Source organism: Coffea arabica, chromosome 5e (genome assembly GCF_036785885.1).
Source record: "Coffea arabica cultivar ET-39 chromosome 5e, Coffea Arabica ET-39 HiFi, whole genome shotgun sequence".
Taxonomy (NCBI): Eukaryota; Viridiplantae; Streptophyta; class Magnoliopsida; order Gentianales; family Rubiaceae; genus Coffea; species Coffea arabica.
This window is the reverse complement of record NC_092318.1, coordinates 2,586,516-2,607,037: the sequence shown is the minus strand read 5'-3', so window position 1 is coordinate 2,607,037 and position 20,522 is coordinate 2,586,516. Positions and strand designations below refer to the sequence as shown.

General features: G+C 32.8%; 2 protein-coding genes, 1 long non-coding RNA gene and 1 other non-coding gene across 4 annotated transcripts; 1 reads left to right on the top strand and 3 right to left on the bottom strand.

Annotated features, from left to right (window-relative positions):
- Nucleotides 1–6,983: 6,983 nt before the first annotated feature.
- LOC140006428 (uncharacterized) lies at nucleotides 6,984–7,603 on the top strand. Its single transcript, XR_011814034.1, has 2 exons — nucleotides 6,984–7,058; nucleotides 7,236–7,603. It is a non-coding gene; the product is annotated as an uncharacterized lncRNA (long non-coding RNA).
- Nucleotides 7,604–7,712: 109 nt separating this feature from the next.
- LOC140006426 (probable 2-oxoglutarate-dependent dioxygenase AOP1) lies at nucleotides 7,713–10,397 on the bottom strand. Its single transcript, XM_072048275.1, has 3 exons — nucleotides 9,683–10,397; nucleotides 9,245–9,566; nucleotides 7,713–8,100 (listed from the first exon to the last, which is right to left on the bottom strand). The coding sequence occupies exons 1-3, from the start codon at nucleotides 10,054–10,056 to the stop codon at nucleotides 7,861–7,863; spliced, it is 936 nt and encodes a 311-aa protein (XP_071904376.1). The 5' UTR covers nucleotides 10,057–10,397; the 3' UTR covers nucleotides 7,713–7,860.
- A 1,760-nt stretch (nucleotides 10,398–12,157) lies between these two features.
- On the bottom strand, nucleotides 12,158–13,219 carry LOC140006819 (uncharacterized). The gene has a single exon (XM_072049473.1). The coding sequence runs from the start codon at nucleotides 13,217–13,219 to the stop codon at nucleotides 12,158–12,160; it is 1,062 nt and encodes a 353-aa protein (XP_071905574.1).
- A 3,443-nt stretch (nucleotides 13,220–16,662) lies between these two features.
- Nucleotides 16,663–16,769, bottom strand: LOC140007123 (small nucleolar RNA R71). The gene has a single exon (XR_011814680.1). It is a non-coding gene; the product is annotated as a small nucleolar RNA R71 (small nucleolar RNA).
- Between the last annotated feature and the right edge of the window lie 3,753 nt (nucleotides 16,770–20,522).

The following is a 20,522-nucleotide window of genomic DNA, read 5'->3' as shown; positions in this document are numbered from 1 at the left end:
TTGGAGACTACATGAAATCTTAGATCTGAAATTTTGACGGGCAGTTTTCATTTTGCCTTCCAGTAAGACCCATTTCTCTACTCCAACCGAGATGCCCATTCATTCTAATCCACTGAAGTAGATGCTTACAATTTCAAAAAGTTTATCTTGCGATTGTTAAATTGACCAAAAATGCAAGAAAAAGGCAATTGACAAAACAGAGATGAAAATAACATATCTACTTAAAAAACCTACACCATCGCTTTTCCTTGAAGTCTGCCATTGCATCGGAAGGGTCTTTAAAGTGTGTCCATGATTGTATAAATTTAGATCTGGGTGCTAGAGAGGAAGAGGGGAACCATATGTCTACGGAAAACTGAAAATTGATAGAAAGGGAAAGAGAAATAGAAGGAGAAAGGTGCGGAGGAGGTTGCGATTGAACTTTCGAGGGCTCTGATCTGAGAACAATATTTGAAAAAGTAGCCTTGCAAGTATGGAAGGCTTGGAATTCATGTGGTGCTACGCTTGACAAGTGCTGTGCCGAGAATGGTTAAAAAATTTTCAATGCGCGACTCTGCTAAAAATTGAAAGGGACCAAAATTTTGAAATTTTCACAAAAAAGCACCCATGATTTTCCACCAATAACATGAAACTTTGGCCCACTCGAATCAGCATTTGGAGGGAAGCTTTCCCGCACTCATTTTGGCTCCAATTTTTGATGAGGTATTATTGTCCTTTTCCTTGCTATAAGTCTCTTAATAGTGTCAAGCTTTCTACTTCTTGCTAAAGTTGTTGTCGTTAATACTCTTTTTGTTTTAGTAAACGGAGGAAAGTTATAAAGAACTGGTGTTTTATTGAAAAATATATTTTTTTTCATCCGATAAATAAATTTATTTATGAAAAAATGGGTACTCTGTTCTTATAATAGAGAAAAACTATAAAGAGTTGGTATTTTATTGAAAAACGGGTTCATTTTTATTTTTTTCGATAAATAATATTTTTTTTAGAAAAATGGGTACTATATTCTTATCATGGAGGAAAGTCATAAAGAACTGATTTTTATTGAAAAAAAGAGTTTATTTTTATTTTATTCGATAAACAAATTTATTTATGGCAAAATGGATACTCTTTTCTTATAAGGAAGGAAAGCTATAAAGAACTGATGTTTTATTGAGAAACGGGTTCATTTTTATTTTTTCGATAAATAATTTTTTATCTGATAAATAAATTTATTTATGGCAAAGTAGGTACACGGTTCTTATAATAGAGGAAAGGCATAAAGAGTTAGGATTTTATTGAAAAAAGGGTTTATTTTTATTTTATCCAATAAATAATTTTTTTTAGAAAAATGGGTACTCTGTTCTTATAATGGAAGAAAGTCATAAAGAGTTCATTTTTTTTATTGAAAAACGGATTTATTATAATTTTATTCTAGCCAACTGTGACCCATTTTCCCACTAACCTAAGTTAGACGGACTAAATCATTGAGTTTGTTAACCACAGTCAAAATTAACACAGAAGTAGCTGACTCAAATCACTCAATCTTTTATGACTTATACTAAATCAATACTAGGAAGCTTATTTGAAATAACAATAAAATATTTTATAAATGATTAAAACTTAGTACATTAGTTAGTAAGTACTCGTAACATACTTGTATAATATATGATTATATGTATAATTTAATATTCTTTTATACTTATATATTTTAAAATATTCTGTGAAAAATATTTTGACCATTCACATAACCTTAGAAAATAATAAAATTTTATCGTATTATAAAATAATAATTTTATCTTATTATATTCATAGGTGTTAAACTATAAAAATTGTGATATAGAAACAAGTGATATTCTACATGTAACTAGGAAGATTTGTTGTTATTGTTATCCAAACTTTCAAACTTTTTAAAAATTGAAAATGATTACAAACTTACTTTTCTACAATTAGTATAATTTGTTAATTAGCCAAAATTCTAGCAAAAGGCAAGCAAATGCAACTTGTAATCAATCCATTTTGATGCATGTAAAAATAAGGTAGCATTGTGCAAATAAATAAAAAAATTCACTTTATATAGTTCGTTGTAACAACCAGATTTATTCCCACATTTGTTTGAATTTTGATTACAATGGATATAACATATTCCCTCCAAACCCCCAATTTTGAATTATAACATTCAACCAAAACATGCTCAAACTCTCAGGCTCGGTCATACGAGGACAACTAGTGTGAATATCCATACTACGCACGGCGCTTACATTATTAAAATAAATTAAAAGATTATACCATTTTAATTTGAAAAAAGTTAAAAAAATTATACCAACATAATTAAAATTTAAGATTTGACTAACAATAGTTCAAAATATGACAAAAACTGTAAATCATTCAAGAATTGTGTTTTTGCGAAAGATGAATCCTAAAATGATAATAATAATTTATATTAGAAAATGAATGATATTTGGATAGAAATAAATGTAATTGCATGTTTTATTTGATTTTAAAATGAAATACTTACCAATATTATGCATTCGATTTGATAATCTTGTACAAAGGTGCGAATATTTTTTACACCAATCAACTTTTAGTATGAAAATTAATATTGGTGGTTTAATTAATTCTATTGAATTTTGAAGAATTCGTACTACAAAAAAAGTTCAGCAAGACTTGTATTTTTTTGAAGTGAACTTGCTGAATCTTTTTAAAATATTTCATTGGGATCACTATGGTGTGGGATTCGCTTTGTGATTAGTTATTTTTTTTCTTTGTAATCTTACAGGTTTGAAATTAAGATGCTGTTGAAATCAATAATGGAACCAATGGGGGCTAATGGAGGTCATAGCCCTCCTCCCCAAGTTTTAAAAATTTTAAATTATATAAATATTTGTGTAAAATAAAACTGGTCCTCCAAATTTATTATAATTTTAGTTTATATTATGAGAATATATAAGTATATATATGTACGTGTGTGCGTGAAATAACTACATTTGGGTGGGATCACCATAGTGTAAAATTCATTTTGTGATAAGTTATTTTCTCTTTTGTAATCTTGCAGGTTTGGAACTAAGACGCTATTGAAATTTGTTTGGATAGAGTGTTATTTAAAATATTATTTGAAATAATTATGATAGCACTTTTTGTGATATGATGTATGTGAGATAAAAAAATGGATTGAAAAATGTGTTTATAATATAAGTAAAATATTATTTGAAAAAATCTGCTATCCAAACACTCCCAAACTAATAGGGGCTAATCGGGGCCATAGGTCCCTTCTTTTCAAAGTTTTAAAAATTTTAATTCATATTGTGTAAATATTTGTGTAAAAAAAAGTTAGCCCTCCTAATTTTTTATAATTTTAGTTTATATTATGAAAAAAATATATATATGTATATATATGTATGCGTGTGTGTGTGTATGTGTGAATTAACTACCTTTGAATTAATTTTTTATTAAAAATTATTTATTTTTTAATCCCTTTATAATTTGTGAATGATTGTGAGAGTAAAATATATTATGACAATAAGATACGTTGAATTGTGAAAATTGTAATTTAAACAGGCTACTAAATTTTGGATATTTGACTTTCGTAGTTGCGAATTTCTTAAATTAACGGTTAGTTATTACTATCAGTGATATGATAAGTGTTAGTAATAAATGTGAGATGTGAATTGAAATTTGCAGATATCATGTTATAGGGGTGGTTATTATCTGTTAGTTAAAGTTTAGGAGTTCGAATTTTACGGGGTAGTGAAAAAAACGTGCGGGAAATGTGGGAAAAATATGAGCATAATTATAGGATTTGTAGGAGCGGTTACATGATTAGTTAAGAGATAAATATTTTTTAATTATAAAAATGTAAAATTCTATTAAAATAGCATTCAAACTTTTGACAATTTTGGAAGCTCCCTATCCAAAACCCCCTCAGCAATACATATAGATATACTAAATGATAGTTATGGTAGCGAAATAGTGTTTACCTAATATAACATGTTGTTGCACTTTTAGCGATCATTTGATTTATTGTTGGACCTATTCACCTAAATAGAATAATACCTAAAATTATGGAAGGGTTTGTTTGGATTGTGAATTATTAGAGATATTTTTACTGTAGCACTTTTTGTGATGTGATGTATGTGAGATAAAAAGGTAATTGGAAAGATAAAAAGGTGTGTTGAAAATTGTAATGATAATGTAAGCAAATATATTTTGACAAATAAATCGCAATCCAAACAAACCCTTAAGCCTAATAGATTAGTAACTTTTATACCTCAAAAGGTAAATTGGAATAAATATTAAACTTAATTTTTAAATAAGTAGATTACTACTTTATATCCCAAACTTACTTTTAAAAGAGTAAGTTTAGTTCAAATAATAGTAAGTTTTTATACATAAATAGTAATTCTTACTAATAAATAGAAATGTATAAAAGTATTTATCGAAAAAAATTATAAGAATGGAGTACCCATTTTCCTTAAATAAATATTTATTTATCTGACAACATTATATTGAAATGCATTTTTCGATAATAAAACCAGTTCTATATGGCTTTCCCCCATTATAAGTAAAGATTAAACCCATTTTCCGTAGAGGCCCATTCATATATTCAAACGTGTGTTTCAATTTAAAATTTTCAACTCTTTATGGCTTTTCTCTCTTACAACAACATAATACCCAAGGTGCCTTAAAGACACCTTTATGTCTTTATCAGATAAAATGAAAATAATCCCGTTGTTGAATAAAAGACCAGCTCTTTATGTCTTTTGGACCGTTACACGAACAGAGTAGCAAGGTGCCTTAAATAGAAATGTATTTATCGGAAAAAAAAGTATAGTTAAACCCGTTGTCTTATAAACGACCAGCTCTTTATGGCTTTCGTCCATCATACGGTCAGGAGTACCCAATTTTCTTAAATTGGGTACTTCATTTATCGGAAAGCATACAAAATAAACACATCGGTGTTTATTAAAAGAACCCCACTTTTCAATGCTTTCGTCCGATTTCGCGCTTCTTCCTTACTACTATGCATACTGTGTTTAGTTTATCCGCCAAGGTTCGCGCCTTTTTTCCCTGCCCTTACTTCAGCGTACGACCCCTTCACTTTGGAAGTTGCCTAATTTAGGCACTCCACATTTTACATTTGCAGTTGTAATCCCCCAACACCCAACAGCCCTCCAGGTTGCAGGTAAAGAAGCCCTTTACAGGTGTCCATCACCCACACTTCTCCTATCATTTGTGGTCACAATCATACCGCAGCAACTTTCCACACCTCTTCTCTGATTCCTAAACATATCGCAGCAACATCCCCCAATGACAATCCTTTTGCATTCGCGTTCGTTAAAACTCGATGAAAACAAGGTTGTATTCTGCTGTTGCTCCATGCCTGCAAAAAAAAAGCTTGATTATCTAGATTTTTGTTTTAAAAAATAAGGACGCTTTCTAGAGGGCATACTTATTCTTGTTTTATTTTTCCTCTTTCTTGTGGTGTGCAACTGTTTTGTTTATTATAATAAGAACGGTTTTTCACCTTGCATTTTTAATGTTTCTTCAATTTATTTAATTTTGCTCCCAACCCAAAAATATTCACCTTGTTTTAGACAATGAGCTAAAAATATTTTTCAGTTGGGGCAACCCAAAAAATCTCTCTAAGCAAATACTTCTAAATATAAGTTACTCAAATGATAGGTAAAAAATGTTGTGGGCCAAATAAAGTCAATTTGCAACTTAATAATGATGTTAGAATTGCTCCATAGTTGATTCTTTTCATCTATTTATTTTTTTCACCAAACTGGTATAACAGCCATGATGCTAAGAATTGTTTCACAATTCAGTGGGAGAACAAACTGTAATTCGAAACAGATTCAAAGCCAATTGTAAGCATTTTCTTTTCCTATTACGAGCATTTGCTCCCACCGTATGACAAGTAGACTCTTGACCCTTAAATTTACAAAGACACTTTCCGTGAGGTGAAATTTTACTTTAAACACTTTGCACGTTTAATACATGCAGGCTAATTTGGTTCAATTACTAACACTATCGATCTTTCAAGTAGTATAAATTCACATGAAACCCTTTACCATGGAATTGATGACAGGAAGTTTTTGCAACTTTGGGTTATCCATGAAATCGAACTGGACGGATTTTGCAGCGCTAGCTCGATGCATTTTTAGTGTATTGAGAAGACTACAATCTCATCTGCTCCCATCAAGGGTGTAGGATGTGGATTTATAGCATACGGCAAAAACTTGTGTAGGCCCGTGAAGAAATTGAACTAGACGGAATTTGCAGCGTAGCTCGATGCTTAGTGTATTGAGAATACGATCTCGTTTGCTCCCGTTGAGGGCGTGGAATGTGGATTTAGACTTTAGAGCATATGACTCGAGAAAATTAATGAAAATTGTTCTTTGAGATTAGGAAATGACAAATAGAATAATAAGAAGTATTTTTTGACTTTAAATGTTTTTTTATGAATTAAATATTATATGAAGGACATTTTAGTCATTTGATTGGATCAAGAAAGGTCTCCGTAATTATTAAAATTTCAGGAGAGTTGAGTGAAATTATCCCTAAAATTTCTTCAATCCGGAGAAAAGTTAAAATGACATATTAAAGAGGTTTCAAAAGGACCTTTCAAAGAATCTTTCAATAGCAAGTAAAAAAAAAAAAAAGAATCTTCCAACAGCTAAATAAATATATCTACAAAATTTGGTACTGTAAATGATTTTTTCAAGAGCACGTTGAAGGATCCGGAGATGGTTCAACAGTACGTAAACTTTCTCAAAACAAGACAAAAGGACGCAGACACAGCAGCACCGTTTGATGGACCATTTGCACAAGACCTAATGAAATGGAGTATAATTCAAAAGGTGTCTCGGATAATACAAAAGACAGATTCCAAGAAGATAAGGAGAATTCAATCAGACCAATGAGAAAGAAGATAAACTGTCGGCAGCCAATAAAATAAAGATAAGACTGTGGACAACAAAAAGTTATTAGTTTGTCAGCGGAGAAGAGCTGCAGGACGAGGGTCCGACCTCAATTTAGCCTCTTTCCCTGTATGCACTTCCCGGGGGATCAATTTAACAGTAAGGCCTAGCCACCGCTGGTATTTTCATGCTGCTAAGTTCTTTCCCCATTAGACGATGAACACATTTTTAAGAGGGTTTTTATTATAATTTTAAAGTGTATTGCATTATTTCATCCACTCAAAATCGGCTTTCTCCGGTGCTCAGTGCATCATTTTGCTGTTTGTCTTTGTGCAGCCCCACAGAACACAGTTGACCTCCTTGCATTGCTGCTGCTGCCGTGGCCAGAAAAGTAATGTGATTTGAAATAGGGTATTATTTGGGATAGGGTATTATTTGAATGAACTTTCCACCTTAATTAGCAGTGTGACAATTGTCTCATCACAATTGGCTTTTTACAAAAGGCCACCAAATCAGCAGATATTTTGAGGGCCCCCGAGTACGGTAATCTTGCTTAGTGATTAACATGTGTATCACGTGATTAAGTTGTATTTGTCAGTTGGAGGAAGTAATTAGTCAGTTTAGATAATTTATGCTGAACTATGTCCAACTGAGATTGAAATGGGAAGAAAAAAAATATCTCATCAGATGCGTCAACCTCCAAATCATTTTGATTGAACAGTAGATTACTTGCCAAATTTTATTTATTTGTATCCCTCCAATTTCTTTCTTTTCCCTTATTTATTTCTTCCAGGTACAAAACAGATAGCACACTAAAATAAATTATTTCGTAGATTAATCCTGGAGAAAGCTACTCCCCTAACATTTTCAAGAAAAAGTGGGCACAATAGGGGAGGAGAATAAACATCGACTTAAAAGAAGAAAAAGCTTTTCATCCATAAAAATCGATGCGTCTGGTGTTTTAGACGCCACAATAGGCCTTCAGTGGATTTGGAGTATTCAAATTATCATCTGTGCTCAAGAATCGGAGATAACCAAAATTGTCCAATGGCTTATATAATAAGGGGTGTTCATCATCAACCAGCTCTGTTGGTGTCTCTACCAATTTCTTGCAATAGGCAAACTGTGCAATCGAATGCCTTTCTTTTCCCTTCATAGTTACTCTATGAAATGGGGAATGCACTCTACCGTTGCTCCACGCCTGCATTTCAAAAATGTATACAATCAATGTATTAATATCCACTAGAGAAGTCAGCATTTACAACAAAAATACTGAAAGTTATGGCACAAATGCCATGCCAATATTCTAGATGATTAAGGTAGTAACATCTGTGAGGCCTTTTTCCTTTTCGTTCTAATTTGACCATAACACATCCAACTTAGATAATGTATGGCGAAGCCATTATTGAATCAAGTTTTCTAATTGAACCAAAGTTTTTTAACTTTGTTTTTTGCTTTTTACATAATGTTGTAGTATTTTAATAAAATAATTAAATGTGCATGTTACAAGGGAAATAAATTATTGAAATTTTCTGAAATTTATAGGTGTTTGAATGGTTTTTCCTGAAGATTTATTATATGAAATTATGACTTTTCAATTACTTCGAGGTATTGTAACTTACAATTCAAATTTGGATTGAATGGGTATTGACCAAAGAATGTGAAATTATGATGTTTCAATTACAATAAGTTTTTTGTAACCTACAATATAAAATTGAATGTGTTTTGAATGGCCAATAATTTCAGCATTTACTTAGTACTTTATTAGGAATATAGGTTATGTTTATATATATATATATATATATATATATATATATATATATATATATGCATAGTTGAGATAGAAAAGTTCTACTGCTACAGTTTATGTCTTTTGAGTCTAAATTCATTATTTTCTGTATCATAGTTAGACAAGAAATTAATAAGGCATTTATAAAGGTATACTCTCCTAGTTGTGTAGTCTAAAGAGAGTGTTAGTAATTATGGTTGAAATGGTGTATCTTGGAAATGACAAGTTAGAAAACCTATTGCATTAGAGTTGATTCTTTTATAGAGGCTTGAATCACTTTAAAGAGAAACAAAAATATCCGTGTCTCAACCCTCCACACTTGAGTATTAATATATTGTTATTGTCTAATCTTTCTTTTGCATATTTGTTTTCATTTTAGTTTCAGGTGAAAAACACATAACAATTGTCCCGGTATATTCATGACAAAGGGAAATGATTTGAAAAGGAAAATGGAATTTTAAAACATGGATTTTTAGAGGATTGCAATGTTGTAACTAATCAAGTTTAATATGATCCAGGCTTGCACATTTAATGACAAAAAAAGAAAATATCTCACCGAGAATACATCTCCAGCCATGATTACTACGGAGGAAGGAGGAAAATCAATAGGAATCCAGCTTCCATTCTTCAACTGAACTTCTAAACCATCAGTTTCATTCTGTTGAAGTATGGTTATGAAGTTCTTGTCAGTATGAGGAGGAACGCCGACATTCATCTCATTCTGTTCGGGTACCCTGTACCTTATGAATCTAACATTATAAGTCACTGATCCCACATGAGATTCGTGGTACTTCTCCACACCATAGCTTTCAAACACCAATTTGCTCACCATTTTATCTAATTCTGCTACTTGATTTGCATAGCAATGAAACAGTTCACTAGTCATGGGAGGGCATATTAAAAAAAAAAAAAAAAGGTAAGCATTTCGGATGTGAATAATGCATAGTAGCAATAAACTATAAGAAGAATTACATATTAATGGAAACAAGTTTACCAGAAATGGTTATTTTTGGAGGGCCACATCTGATTTGCGAACTTCTCGACTGCTTCAAGATTTGTTGCATCTTCAATGCACATGCTTTCGTAGAGGTTCACGTTGGGTCTTGGCCGAGCATAACCAGAGAGGGGAGTTTGAGAAGTGTTTTGGACTTTAATCTCCAACGGCAGGTTAAATAAATCTTGCAGCTCAGAGAATAAGGAATCACTAACCTCTGAAGGATACTTATCATGAACAGCTATGAAACAGCCATACTCTTCAAATGCCCGTGTGACAATGTTTCGCGCTTCAGTCCAAGAATCTTTTCCGGATCTTAGGATTTCCTCCGTTAAATTTATGACCGGAAGCCTGATATTTGAAGCGCATTCCATGGTTTTAGGCAGCCTCTTTCCTTATACGCACTTCCCGTAGCTCAATTTAGCCTGATCAATTAGCAATAAGGGGTAGCCAATGCTGGTATTTGAAGAGCCAAGAGGTTAAACAATTCAGAATAATATGGCAAACTAGCTAAGTTCTTTTCCAATTACGTAGTATATTTATAGATGTAAATTCAAGTGAGCTAGGTCTCCTTCTTTCTTCTTTCTTTTTCAAATTTCAACAAGGGAAGTGTACATTAATTAGTACTAATTACAGAGTACGTCAATAACACTAATCAACAAACCAACTACTCTGCTGCTAGAGTAACAGAGTAGTTGGCCGTCAAGAAAGTTTTATTTGATTGTAGGTTAAGGATCAAATTCTTGGTTTACATTCTAATATCCAAATTTTATTAGAAATATTTTGCTAGTGGGTGCCTATGCACTCATCAGGGTCGACGAGTTTCCTTTGATCTTTTTAGATCCCCTCCTCTTAACGTAGAGTACAAATAATTATAGTATAAAATCTATCATATAAAAAAAAGTACAATAATGAGCAGTTTGACAATTGTCTCGTCACAATTGGCTTTTTACTTAAGGTCACAAAATAAGTAGATATTTTGAGAGCTCACAAGGATACTAAACTTGTGTCGTATTTCTTAATGTAGAGTACAAATAATTATAGTATAAAATCTATCATATAAAAAAAGTATAATAATGAGCAGTTTGACAATTGTCTCGTCACAATGGGCTTTTTACCTAAGGCCACAAAATAAGTAGATATTTTGAGAGCTCACAAGGATACAAATCTTATTCAGTGATGAACATGAGTATTTCATGATTAAGTTGTATTTTCTAGTTGGAGAATGCATAATTATTAAACTTGACATGATAAGGAGTCCAGCACAGGAATTGGGTCACTAGTTGAACCTGTGTGTATTAATTTAATAAAGTACTTTTAGATACTAATTATTATATACTTAGAAAAATATATAATAAATATGTAAATATTAATAGAAGAATTAATTTCATTTTACAAGTCTTGTTAAATTTTATCTCCACAATTACATATTTTTAGATAGAGAAAAACATCCCGCTTATTTTACATGATTAGGGAAAAAATTTATTGGTGAAAAAATAAACTATAAAAATATTACTAAAGTTCTATACATTTCAACTTATACAATTGAAGTTGAAAGGAAAATTAGTGAATTTCTTTTTCAATTACGTTACACATTTGTCAGATGTAAATTCAAGCAAAGTAGGTATAATTCTTTCTTTTTCAACAAGGTAAATGTACATTAATCAGCACTAGCAGTTTGATAATTATCTCATCACGGTTGGTTTTTATAGAAGACCACTGAACAAGTAGACATTTTCAAGGCCCTCAAGCATGCTAATCTTGCTTAGTGATTAACGTCTGTATCACATGATTAAATCGCATTTTCTTGTTGCAGGAAGTAGTTGGTCAGTTTGGATAATTTATGCTGAACTATTCCCAACTGAGATTGTAATGGGGAAAAAAAAATATCCCGTCTGTTGCCACAACCTCCAAATACTTTTGTTTGTATAGTAGATTATTTGTCAAAATTTATTTGTTTGTTTCATCAACATATTTTTTAATTATCTTTTATTTCACATACAGCACATTAAAAAAGTACTACAATATTTTTTTCAGAAAATTATTCCAAATAATCAACTATCCAAATACAATTCTTTTTTTTTTTTTTTGATAAATAGAACATGCATGATGTTCATCTGAGTTTTGCTGAAAGCAAATGCCTTGATGCACCGCGCCTTAGGGAAAAAGAAAAAAAAGAAGAAAATGTTATTGGACAAAAGGTGCACATGACTTCAATTAACTAAACAAGTTAATCAATCCATTTGTTCAAGATTTTGCATCATTCATCTTGTTCCGGATTGATTTCCAGCTGCATGGTCGGAATTTTAAAAATCGATGCGTCTGGTGTTTTAGACGCCACAATTGGCCACCAGGGGATTTTCATACACGTTTGTAATAATCTCACCCTTTGTTTTTTTTTTTTTTTTTTTTTGATAGTTGTAAAATACTTTTTTTTTTTTTTTTATTCATGAAAAATATAACCAAATATTCCTCTTACATAATCCTCATTTTTCTGATTGAAGGTATCCCTATTCTGTCCAAACGGATTGCCCCACGAGCCAACCTTGGGAATTTACTGAAAGTATCGTAAACCTCAATTTGTTTATCTGGATGAGATATACCCACATTAGATAAAGCATCAGCAACTGTGTTAGCCTCCCGATAGCAGTGCGTGAATCTAGGTGGATCATCTAATAACTGCCAAATCTGGTTGACGTATCTTCGAATTGTCCACGGACACTGAGTACGACGTTGAATGATCCCAATTAAAACCAATGAATCTGATTGTACACATATGTTTCCAAAACCGTTATGTATACAGATCTGAAGACCAATAAGAAGGGCACAAGCCTCTGCACGGAGACATGTAGTTTCTCCCAGATATGCCGAAAAACCAATCATTGGTAATCCAGTGGAATCCCGGAGTATGCCCCCACCTCCCCCTATTCCTGGATTACCCTTAGCACATCCATCCGTGTTAAGAGTATACCTCCCTGTCTCTTTGGTTTCCCAGCGGATACCTTGATATACAACCGTACCCCCAGGTGCCTTTGACCAATCATACAATTGACAAAAGGATTGTAGTCTTATCAATTGTTTAAAATGTATTCCTACCATGGATTGGATTTCTGAGAAGATGGCTTGGCGAATGGCCGATGATTGCATCTGGACACCCTCAAACATTGCTTTGTTCCTTGCCTTCCAAATCTGCCAGCAAATTACACTAGGAAGAATACGGCAAATAATCCTTCGTAACTCGGAATCCTGTGAATTCAACCACCAATCTACTATGCGTGCTCGTAGAAAAGATCCTGAGAATTTTATTCCACATAACCCTCCAAAATAATTCCAAAGGAATGACGCAATGTGTCCATTGGAGAATAAATGCTCAATAGACTCCTCGGAAGGCTCAGTACAGCAAAAGCACTTTGACGGCAAATGGAAACCAAATTTACGAAGCTTATCCGGTGTCGGTATTCTCCTCAGAAGTAGTCTCAACATGAAAAATGAAACTTTCAAAGGTATCAGAGGGTGCCAAATGGAAGCAAATACCATAGACGTGGGTCGGGTCTGCCTAATCTCACCCTTTGTAATATCACTAATCTCCCATAAAACACCCACTAGCTTCAAGGATGCTTTGAAGGAGATTTCAGGTGACACTAATTTTCCAATTTTCTTTGGTGTTTGGTACATCTTTCCATTTACTAACACAGTTGAAAAAATTATTTTAATAATTACCGTACTACATTTTTTTTTGTGTTGAACATGTTTATGATGCAATAAAAATAATATTCGAAAAAAATTATGTACCCAAACACACCAATGGTCTACAACCAAAATACTTAATAATTTCTAGCATTATTAAATGGGATAGAAGAAAAGTGAAAAACTGACCTACCATAGGTGTAAAAGACAGGACCTCTCCTGTTCAATTTTAGTTTAATCTTACCTACCATAGGTATAAAAGCCCCAGCAGCCCATGTTCCAGTTTCTGCAGAAACAAAAGGAAATGCAATGAAAACATTAAAAAACCTGACTTATAAAATTATTTAAAAAATACTTTAATAATTACCATACTACTTTTTTTGTGTTGTGATTAATGCGAAAAAAGAAGATGGTTGAAAATATAAAAAAGGTTGGAGAATGTGTTTATGATGCAACAAATTTAATATTTAAAATAAATTATGTATCCAAACACACCAATGGTCTACGATCAAGATACTTACTTATTTCTAGCATTATATGCTAATAGCATAAAGTTCAAGTCATCCCAAAACTTATCAGTGAAATATAAGAATTTGAACTCAAAATCAATGATCAAGGTATCTTTTAGTTTTATGATGTGGAATTAGATTCACAAAATTTTGATGATCTAAATATAATTTTACAAATCTAGTGACCCTCATAGGTTCCAAATTGCATTTATAAATTTGGGTTGTAAAGTTTTTAACAGAGGACAGATTCATTATTATAGCTATCTTGATAAACTGATATATTCGTTTACAATCAAAAAAAAAAAAAAGAAAAAAGAAAAAGGCCAGTTTTATAGAGGGGATACACAAATTCTTTTACAATCTAAATTATTAATTTCTTCTGTATTTTCAAAAAAATGATTGCCATTTTTACCAATATATTTGAAACTCTAAGATTATAATTTTTAGTAATTATAAATATACTGATATTTTAGGACACTATATTTTAGTATTAAGTTCTTTTGGTTCTAGAACAGTTTCTTGAGTTTTTTGTACTTTCTTGAATCACATAAATATAGTGGTGTCTCTTTTCTTTATTTATTTTTTGCTTTGTTATTGCTTTTTAGGGTTATGAAGACACTTTTCCTCAATTCCGGGGGACACTTTAAAAGTAATCTAAAGTAACACAACATCTATACAGCAGACGGCACTTTAAAAGAACCAGAAGCCACGAAAGGTAGCTGGAACGTAATGTCATTCCAATCACTTCTAAAAACAGTACCTAAATTACTAGAAATATGCCAATTGTAAAGCCACGAAAGGTAGCTTGCAACGCAAGTTTTTAAATTTTCAGTGTTGTCAATTTACTTGCACCAAAGGAGAAAAACGACAACTAGTGATTGATACTAAGAAAATGGGGAGTGTGAAAGGATTGGATTAGATTTCGTCCAAATGCACATTCTAAACAAGCAATTAAACATTGCAGTGGGTGAAGATAAGTATTCAAGCTTTCTGTTACTTGCACATCATTCATTGGTTGTATCATAGTTTATGAAAAAGATTTGTCAAGTTGTAACCTAATTATTTGTCTTAGTGCTCCGTAATTTTTTTTTATTCCAATGGTGTCCCTTACCAGATTACGTACACGACGTGATCTCTCCGACTTATAAGATTCCACTAAAATAATATTAAAAAATGATAATATTAATCTTTATTATCAGATCAATTTCGATGCATGGGACACTCTCAATTATCTTATCTCCATAGATTTTTTTAATAATCTACAGTCGTTTAGGGCGGCCATTGATCAAATAATATGTTGTAATTGTTGTGACGCTTTTGCATGGATGAATCATTTTTATGTGGTTAATTAAAATTAAAAAAGCCATTACAAATTGACAAATTTTTATAAGCGCCCGTACTTCACTGCTGATTCATATTGAGACCACATCATCTTCTGTTTATCAACTTCACTACTCCAAAATACATTCGAATGGTTAGAACTCTATAACTCAAAACATCCAAGCCAAAGAAATTATTCCCCCATATTTACAGCACTTTTTTGGTGCCACGTTTACACTATTTTCTAGTAGTGTTCACTAGTACGAACAGAGAAAATGGAAGTCCTCAGTTCAGACATAATAAAAGGCATAGAGGCAAGATTTTTTCTTAGTTCCGGGGGCCTGGGGATAATAGAGACAAAGTTTTTGGGCACCGGCATATTTTTTTTTGGACCATGGGCATAAATTACCCAAAAGAATAACTAGTCATTCGTTTGATTTATTCGAATTTGCAGTGAACTAGACCTCCCTCTAGTTAAACAATCAAAGGTTAACTTGTCATCCCTTGCTCTAGTCGTGCCTAAAGCTAGCCTGCAAGTCCAGAGAAGTTGGGATTTAGGCATGATAGTTTCCTAATTCAAGTTGAAAACCTAAAAAGGCATATTTCCAAATTGTATTGGAAAACGATTTGATTTATCTTTTATCAATTTAGGGAATATTTCTTTCATAGGAAATTAGAAGTACTAGTAGTAGTAGTAGTACTTATTTGGAAAAGTAGTAACGTGAGGAGAAGGGACTTTGCTTTTCTTGACTTTAAAAGTTCGTCCGTGGTCCCAAGAGAGGGGATACTACTAGTCTTAGCAGCAAGCAAGAACAACGGAGCGCTTTGCTTTTCGTATTTTCTTTAGTTTTTTTTCTTTTGTCAGGCGCGTATGCGATTTCCTTCAATGAAATTGTGCGGATTGCCTCCCAACGATGAGTGGCTAATTTCTTATTCTAGTCAAGGGTTAACCAAGAATTTTGTTCTCTACTACTATCAGATCTAATTATTTTTATCTGTTTCTTTTATTCGTTAGTATTCGCATGATTTAATTTCGCATACTTGTTTTGTTATTTGAATAGCAAGGGTTTGATATTTAATTCAACCTAACAATCTAGTATTAGTTAAGATAGTTAAATCCGTAATTGTTTAATTCTCTTAAATTAGTGGCGACTAGCGTGATTGGTTTCATATTAGGGAAATATATGATCTAATTTAAATAAACCCTGGTAGTGTGTTTATTGATTAGAATAGGGCTTTTCTAGTTTTTAATGCAATCAAGAAATTAAATTCTATGGGCATATCTAGAGTTGTTTCTTTGTTAGTGGAGTTTCAGAAGATGACTTACGAATAAGGTGCTTCTCTTATTATTTCAAGGATCGTGCAAAGTCTTGGTTACTTCATCTCCTTGAAGGATCTTTGAGGACATGGGAAGATGTTAATAACATCTTTATGACCAAGTACTGCTCTTCTCAGAAGACCATCGATTTAAGGAACAAGATTTGCATATTTTCTCAGATGGAAGGAGAGCTAATACATGAAGCATGGGAGCGCTTTAAGCTACTACATTCTCAATGTCCTCACCACCACTATTCATTGGCATTGCAAGTGTAATTTTTCTATGATGGGTTGACCTTAATAACCCTGAATATGGTGGATATTGCAGCAGGAAGGTATATTGGTGACAAAACCTTGGAGGAATTTGTTAGTCTCTATGAATTGTTAACTAGCAATTCTCAACAAAAACCAATTCGGGATAAGAGAGTAGGAGTGCATGAAGTGAATGTGCCATGGGATTTGGGCAGGTAGTTGAATTGAGTCATCAAATGCAATAACTCTTTAATTGGGTAGCTCAATCTCAAGAATCATGTGCTTATTCTCACATGTATAGGTATTCTGGTGCTAGTTACTATAATAGAGATCCTCTCTCCATGGTAGAAGATGTTAATTCCATGGGGGGCAGAAGTTGAAGCCAAGGAATGATCCTTTTTCCACCACATATATGAAGGATGGAAAAACCATCCTAACTTTTCATGAAAGGATCTATGGATTAGACCTATGGGACCACCTGGGTTTCAAAATTTGCAGCAACTTTCTCAATATCCTTTTCAACCTGCATAGGAGAAAAAGTCCAACCTTGAAGAAATGATGCTGCAATACATGCAAAAGGTGGACCAAAAGATGGACCAGTTTGACAAACTTGCTCAATCTCAACAAGCCTCCATTCAAAATCTTAAAAGGCAAGTTGGTCAACTAGTAAAGGTAGTAACTAAAAGGGCACCAGGGAAATTGCCTAGTAGCACTGAGGTGAACCCAAAAGAAACTACTATGGTTGTGACTCTTCGTTCAGGCAAAGTATTGGATGATCTTGTCATTAAATCCAAGACTAAACCAAGTGCAAAGCATAGGAGGAGCGGAATTGCTATTAAAAGTGAAGAAACTGGGGATTCGGGGAATGGTTCATGTGAAAAAATCAAGGGGAAGATAATCAACGTATGAAGGTGCTTGAGGTGAAAGCTTATGTGCCGCCCATCCCTTTTCTCCAAAGGCTTAAGAAAAAGGCAATTGACGAGCAATATCAAAAGTGTGGATTTGCTCAAGAAACTTCAAGTGAACATGTTTTTTTTTTTAAATTCTTGCTGATATACCTGCTTGTGTAAAGTTCTTGAAAGAAATAGTGTCTAATAAAAAGAAGTTAGAAGACTTTGTAGAGGTGTCTCTTACTGAGGAATGCAGTGCAATGCTACAAAATGGTTTTCCTATCAAGATGAAAGATCCAGAGAGTTTTAATGTACCTTGTCAATTTGAACATATTATTGTTGATAAATGTTTGTGTGACCATGGATATTGTGTTAATTTGATATCTCTATCATTTTTCAGGAAATTAAAGTTTGCCAATTTGGGGCCTATTCAAGTGATTCTACAACTGGCTGATCGTTCAGTGTGTTATCCTATTGGTATTGTTGACGATCTATTAGTTAAAGTTGGTAAATTTTATTTTCCTACTGATCTTCTTGTTCTTGACATGGAGGAGGATATTTGTATGCCAATTATCCTTGGTAGAGAGGTTTTAGCTATAGAAGAGGCTAATATAGACTTACTTGAAGGAAAATTGATTTTAAGTATTGGTAAAGAGAAAGAAAAATTTAATGTCTTTGAACTCTTAAAATAGCCTTCGTACGAGGAGTTTTGTTCCTATATTACTACTTCTAACGATTTGTATAGTGAAAAATATGTATTAGAGCAGGATGTAGAGGTCATCCCCTTGCAAAATTATCGTACATATTCTTCTTCAATCGTTTGAAAGTGCAATGGAGATGCGAAAAAATTATGCAAAATTGCAAGCACATGCTAAGGAAACTGTGAAATCATCCGAACCATTTTATCCACCACAATCATATGTGACCCTATCTGGCTGAAGAAGTTAAACTTATCGCTTCTCGGGAGGCAACCCGATTTTCTTTTTAATTTTATTTAATATTTTTCTTTTGTTTAACATTAATGGTGGTGTTTATTTCCTTAAAATTTTATTGCTTTCTAGTTTGAGTTATTTGGTGGTGTATTTAACTCTTATTTGTAGTGTTTTCTTGTCTTTTCATAGGTTGGTAGGATGCTTCCTGAGCTTGACTATTGGATGGTAATTAGTAATTTCTCTCACCCCATTTGGTCTTTGGCACTCCATTCGTTATCAGGGAAGTTTCACTTTCATTTCTTTTCTTGTTATTATTTCTTTATTTTATCCCCAACATTGAGGATAATGTTGTCTTAAATGTGGGGGAAGGAATAAATGGGTGAAGTGAAATTTTTAAAATTTTGGGCTAAAATTTTTCAAAGTTTTATTATTGATTCCCTGATAGGCAATGGCTTATATTTTGAGTATTATTATTGTTAAAGTGATATGTGTATGAATTATTAAGTGTTACATGGTGTTGCTTTAGAGTACTTCTTTGGTGAATATTTGAAAGTTTGAGACCTTTTCAATTTTTGGCTAATTTTTCTAGGTATTGTAAATATTTTTCTAGCATTTTTCTTCTGAATTTGGCCTAATTATTAATCTTTGTTCTCCATATTATTGGGATATGAAGCAGATTTTTGTGTTCTTATTTGTATTTAAATGCTTATTTTATTAATTTGGCTGCACTCCGTTGGTTGTCGTTGCCCAATAACCGGGAATTTTCGCCTAAAAGTGTTGGCTTTTACATCAAAAAGTGATGATTGTTATGAGTATGTGATTCTTTAGCGGTGGAAGCTAAGTAACCAGGCTCTTCCATTTGGGAGATGTTGGAATTCGCATCAAAAGGCTTAAACGGCTAATAATTAAGTGTATTCCCTTTGTTAAAATGTGAAAAAGCTTAAGTGTGGGAGAATTTGAAGAAAAATAAAGAGAAAAATATGAAAAGAAAGAAACAAAAATATGTGGATAATAAGATTGGCATGTGGATCCATGTGGGTAAAAGTTTAATATTTTGCTTAATACTTGGGCCATTTGCAAGGAAATGCTTGTTAAATATTTTTATTCCTAATTTAGTTAGCTGGACTTGAAAGGGTCGATGGTGTTAAAAGCTAACCGAAGAAGTGTCTCTTTAGTTTTTACTATTAGTACTTCGACACTTGCATAGAATGGTTGCTTTAGTAATGATAACCTTGAATATAGCCATTATTTGTATTTAATTCGTTTTATTCTTGTACTTGAGAACAAGCACAGACTAAGTGCGGGAGAATTTGATAGGGTATAAATCATAGTACATTTAAATGCATAAGTTGCTAGATAACCACGTTATTTTGAGCTTTATTTTGAGTAGAAACTACTTAATTTTGCTCTTATATTGTGACGCCCCCACTTCTCCCTAATGTGAACCAAAGGGTATCGGCGGGACGGCTGCCCAATTCTCGCCAGGACTCGGTACAATTCTCCTTCAAGCTTAACGCAATGATAACTAAAACGACAAGACAAAGTAAGAAAATGCAGATGCTTCCATATATAAATATTCAGTCTTACATCACAACTTCAAAATATATTAATTTCCCAAAATATACCACTACCAGAAGATGTCTAATCGATTACATTTGAAACCCTAATACAAAAGTACATCCCAAGAGTTTCTTCGAGTTTCACTTCAAGTCCGTTCCTGTTAAGGAAAACAAATCTACGGGGTGAGCGATTGCTCGTGAGGCCAAGAACACACATGCAAGCACGTTGTCCAAGTAGCAATCCCATTCAACAAGTAAAACAATAATATTCGAGTAATTAACAATTCAAGTAAAATTTAAACAAAAACAATTCAAGGATATAATAGCTCTCAGGAGCTAATTTCCACTTGCTTCGCCAACCTCGATTGAATACC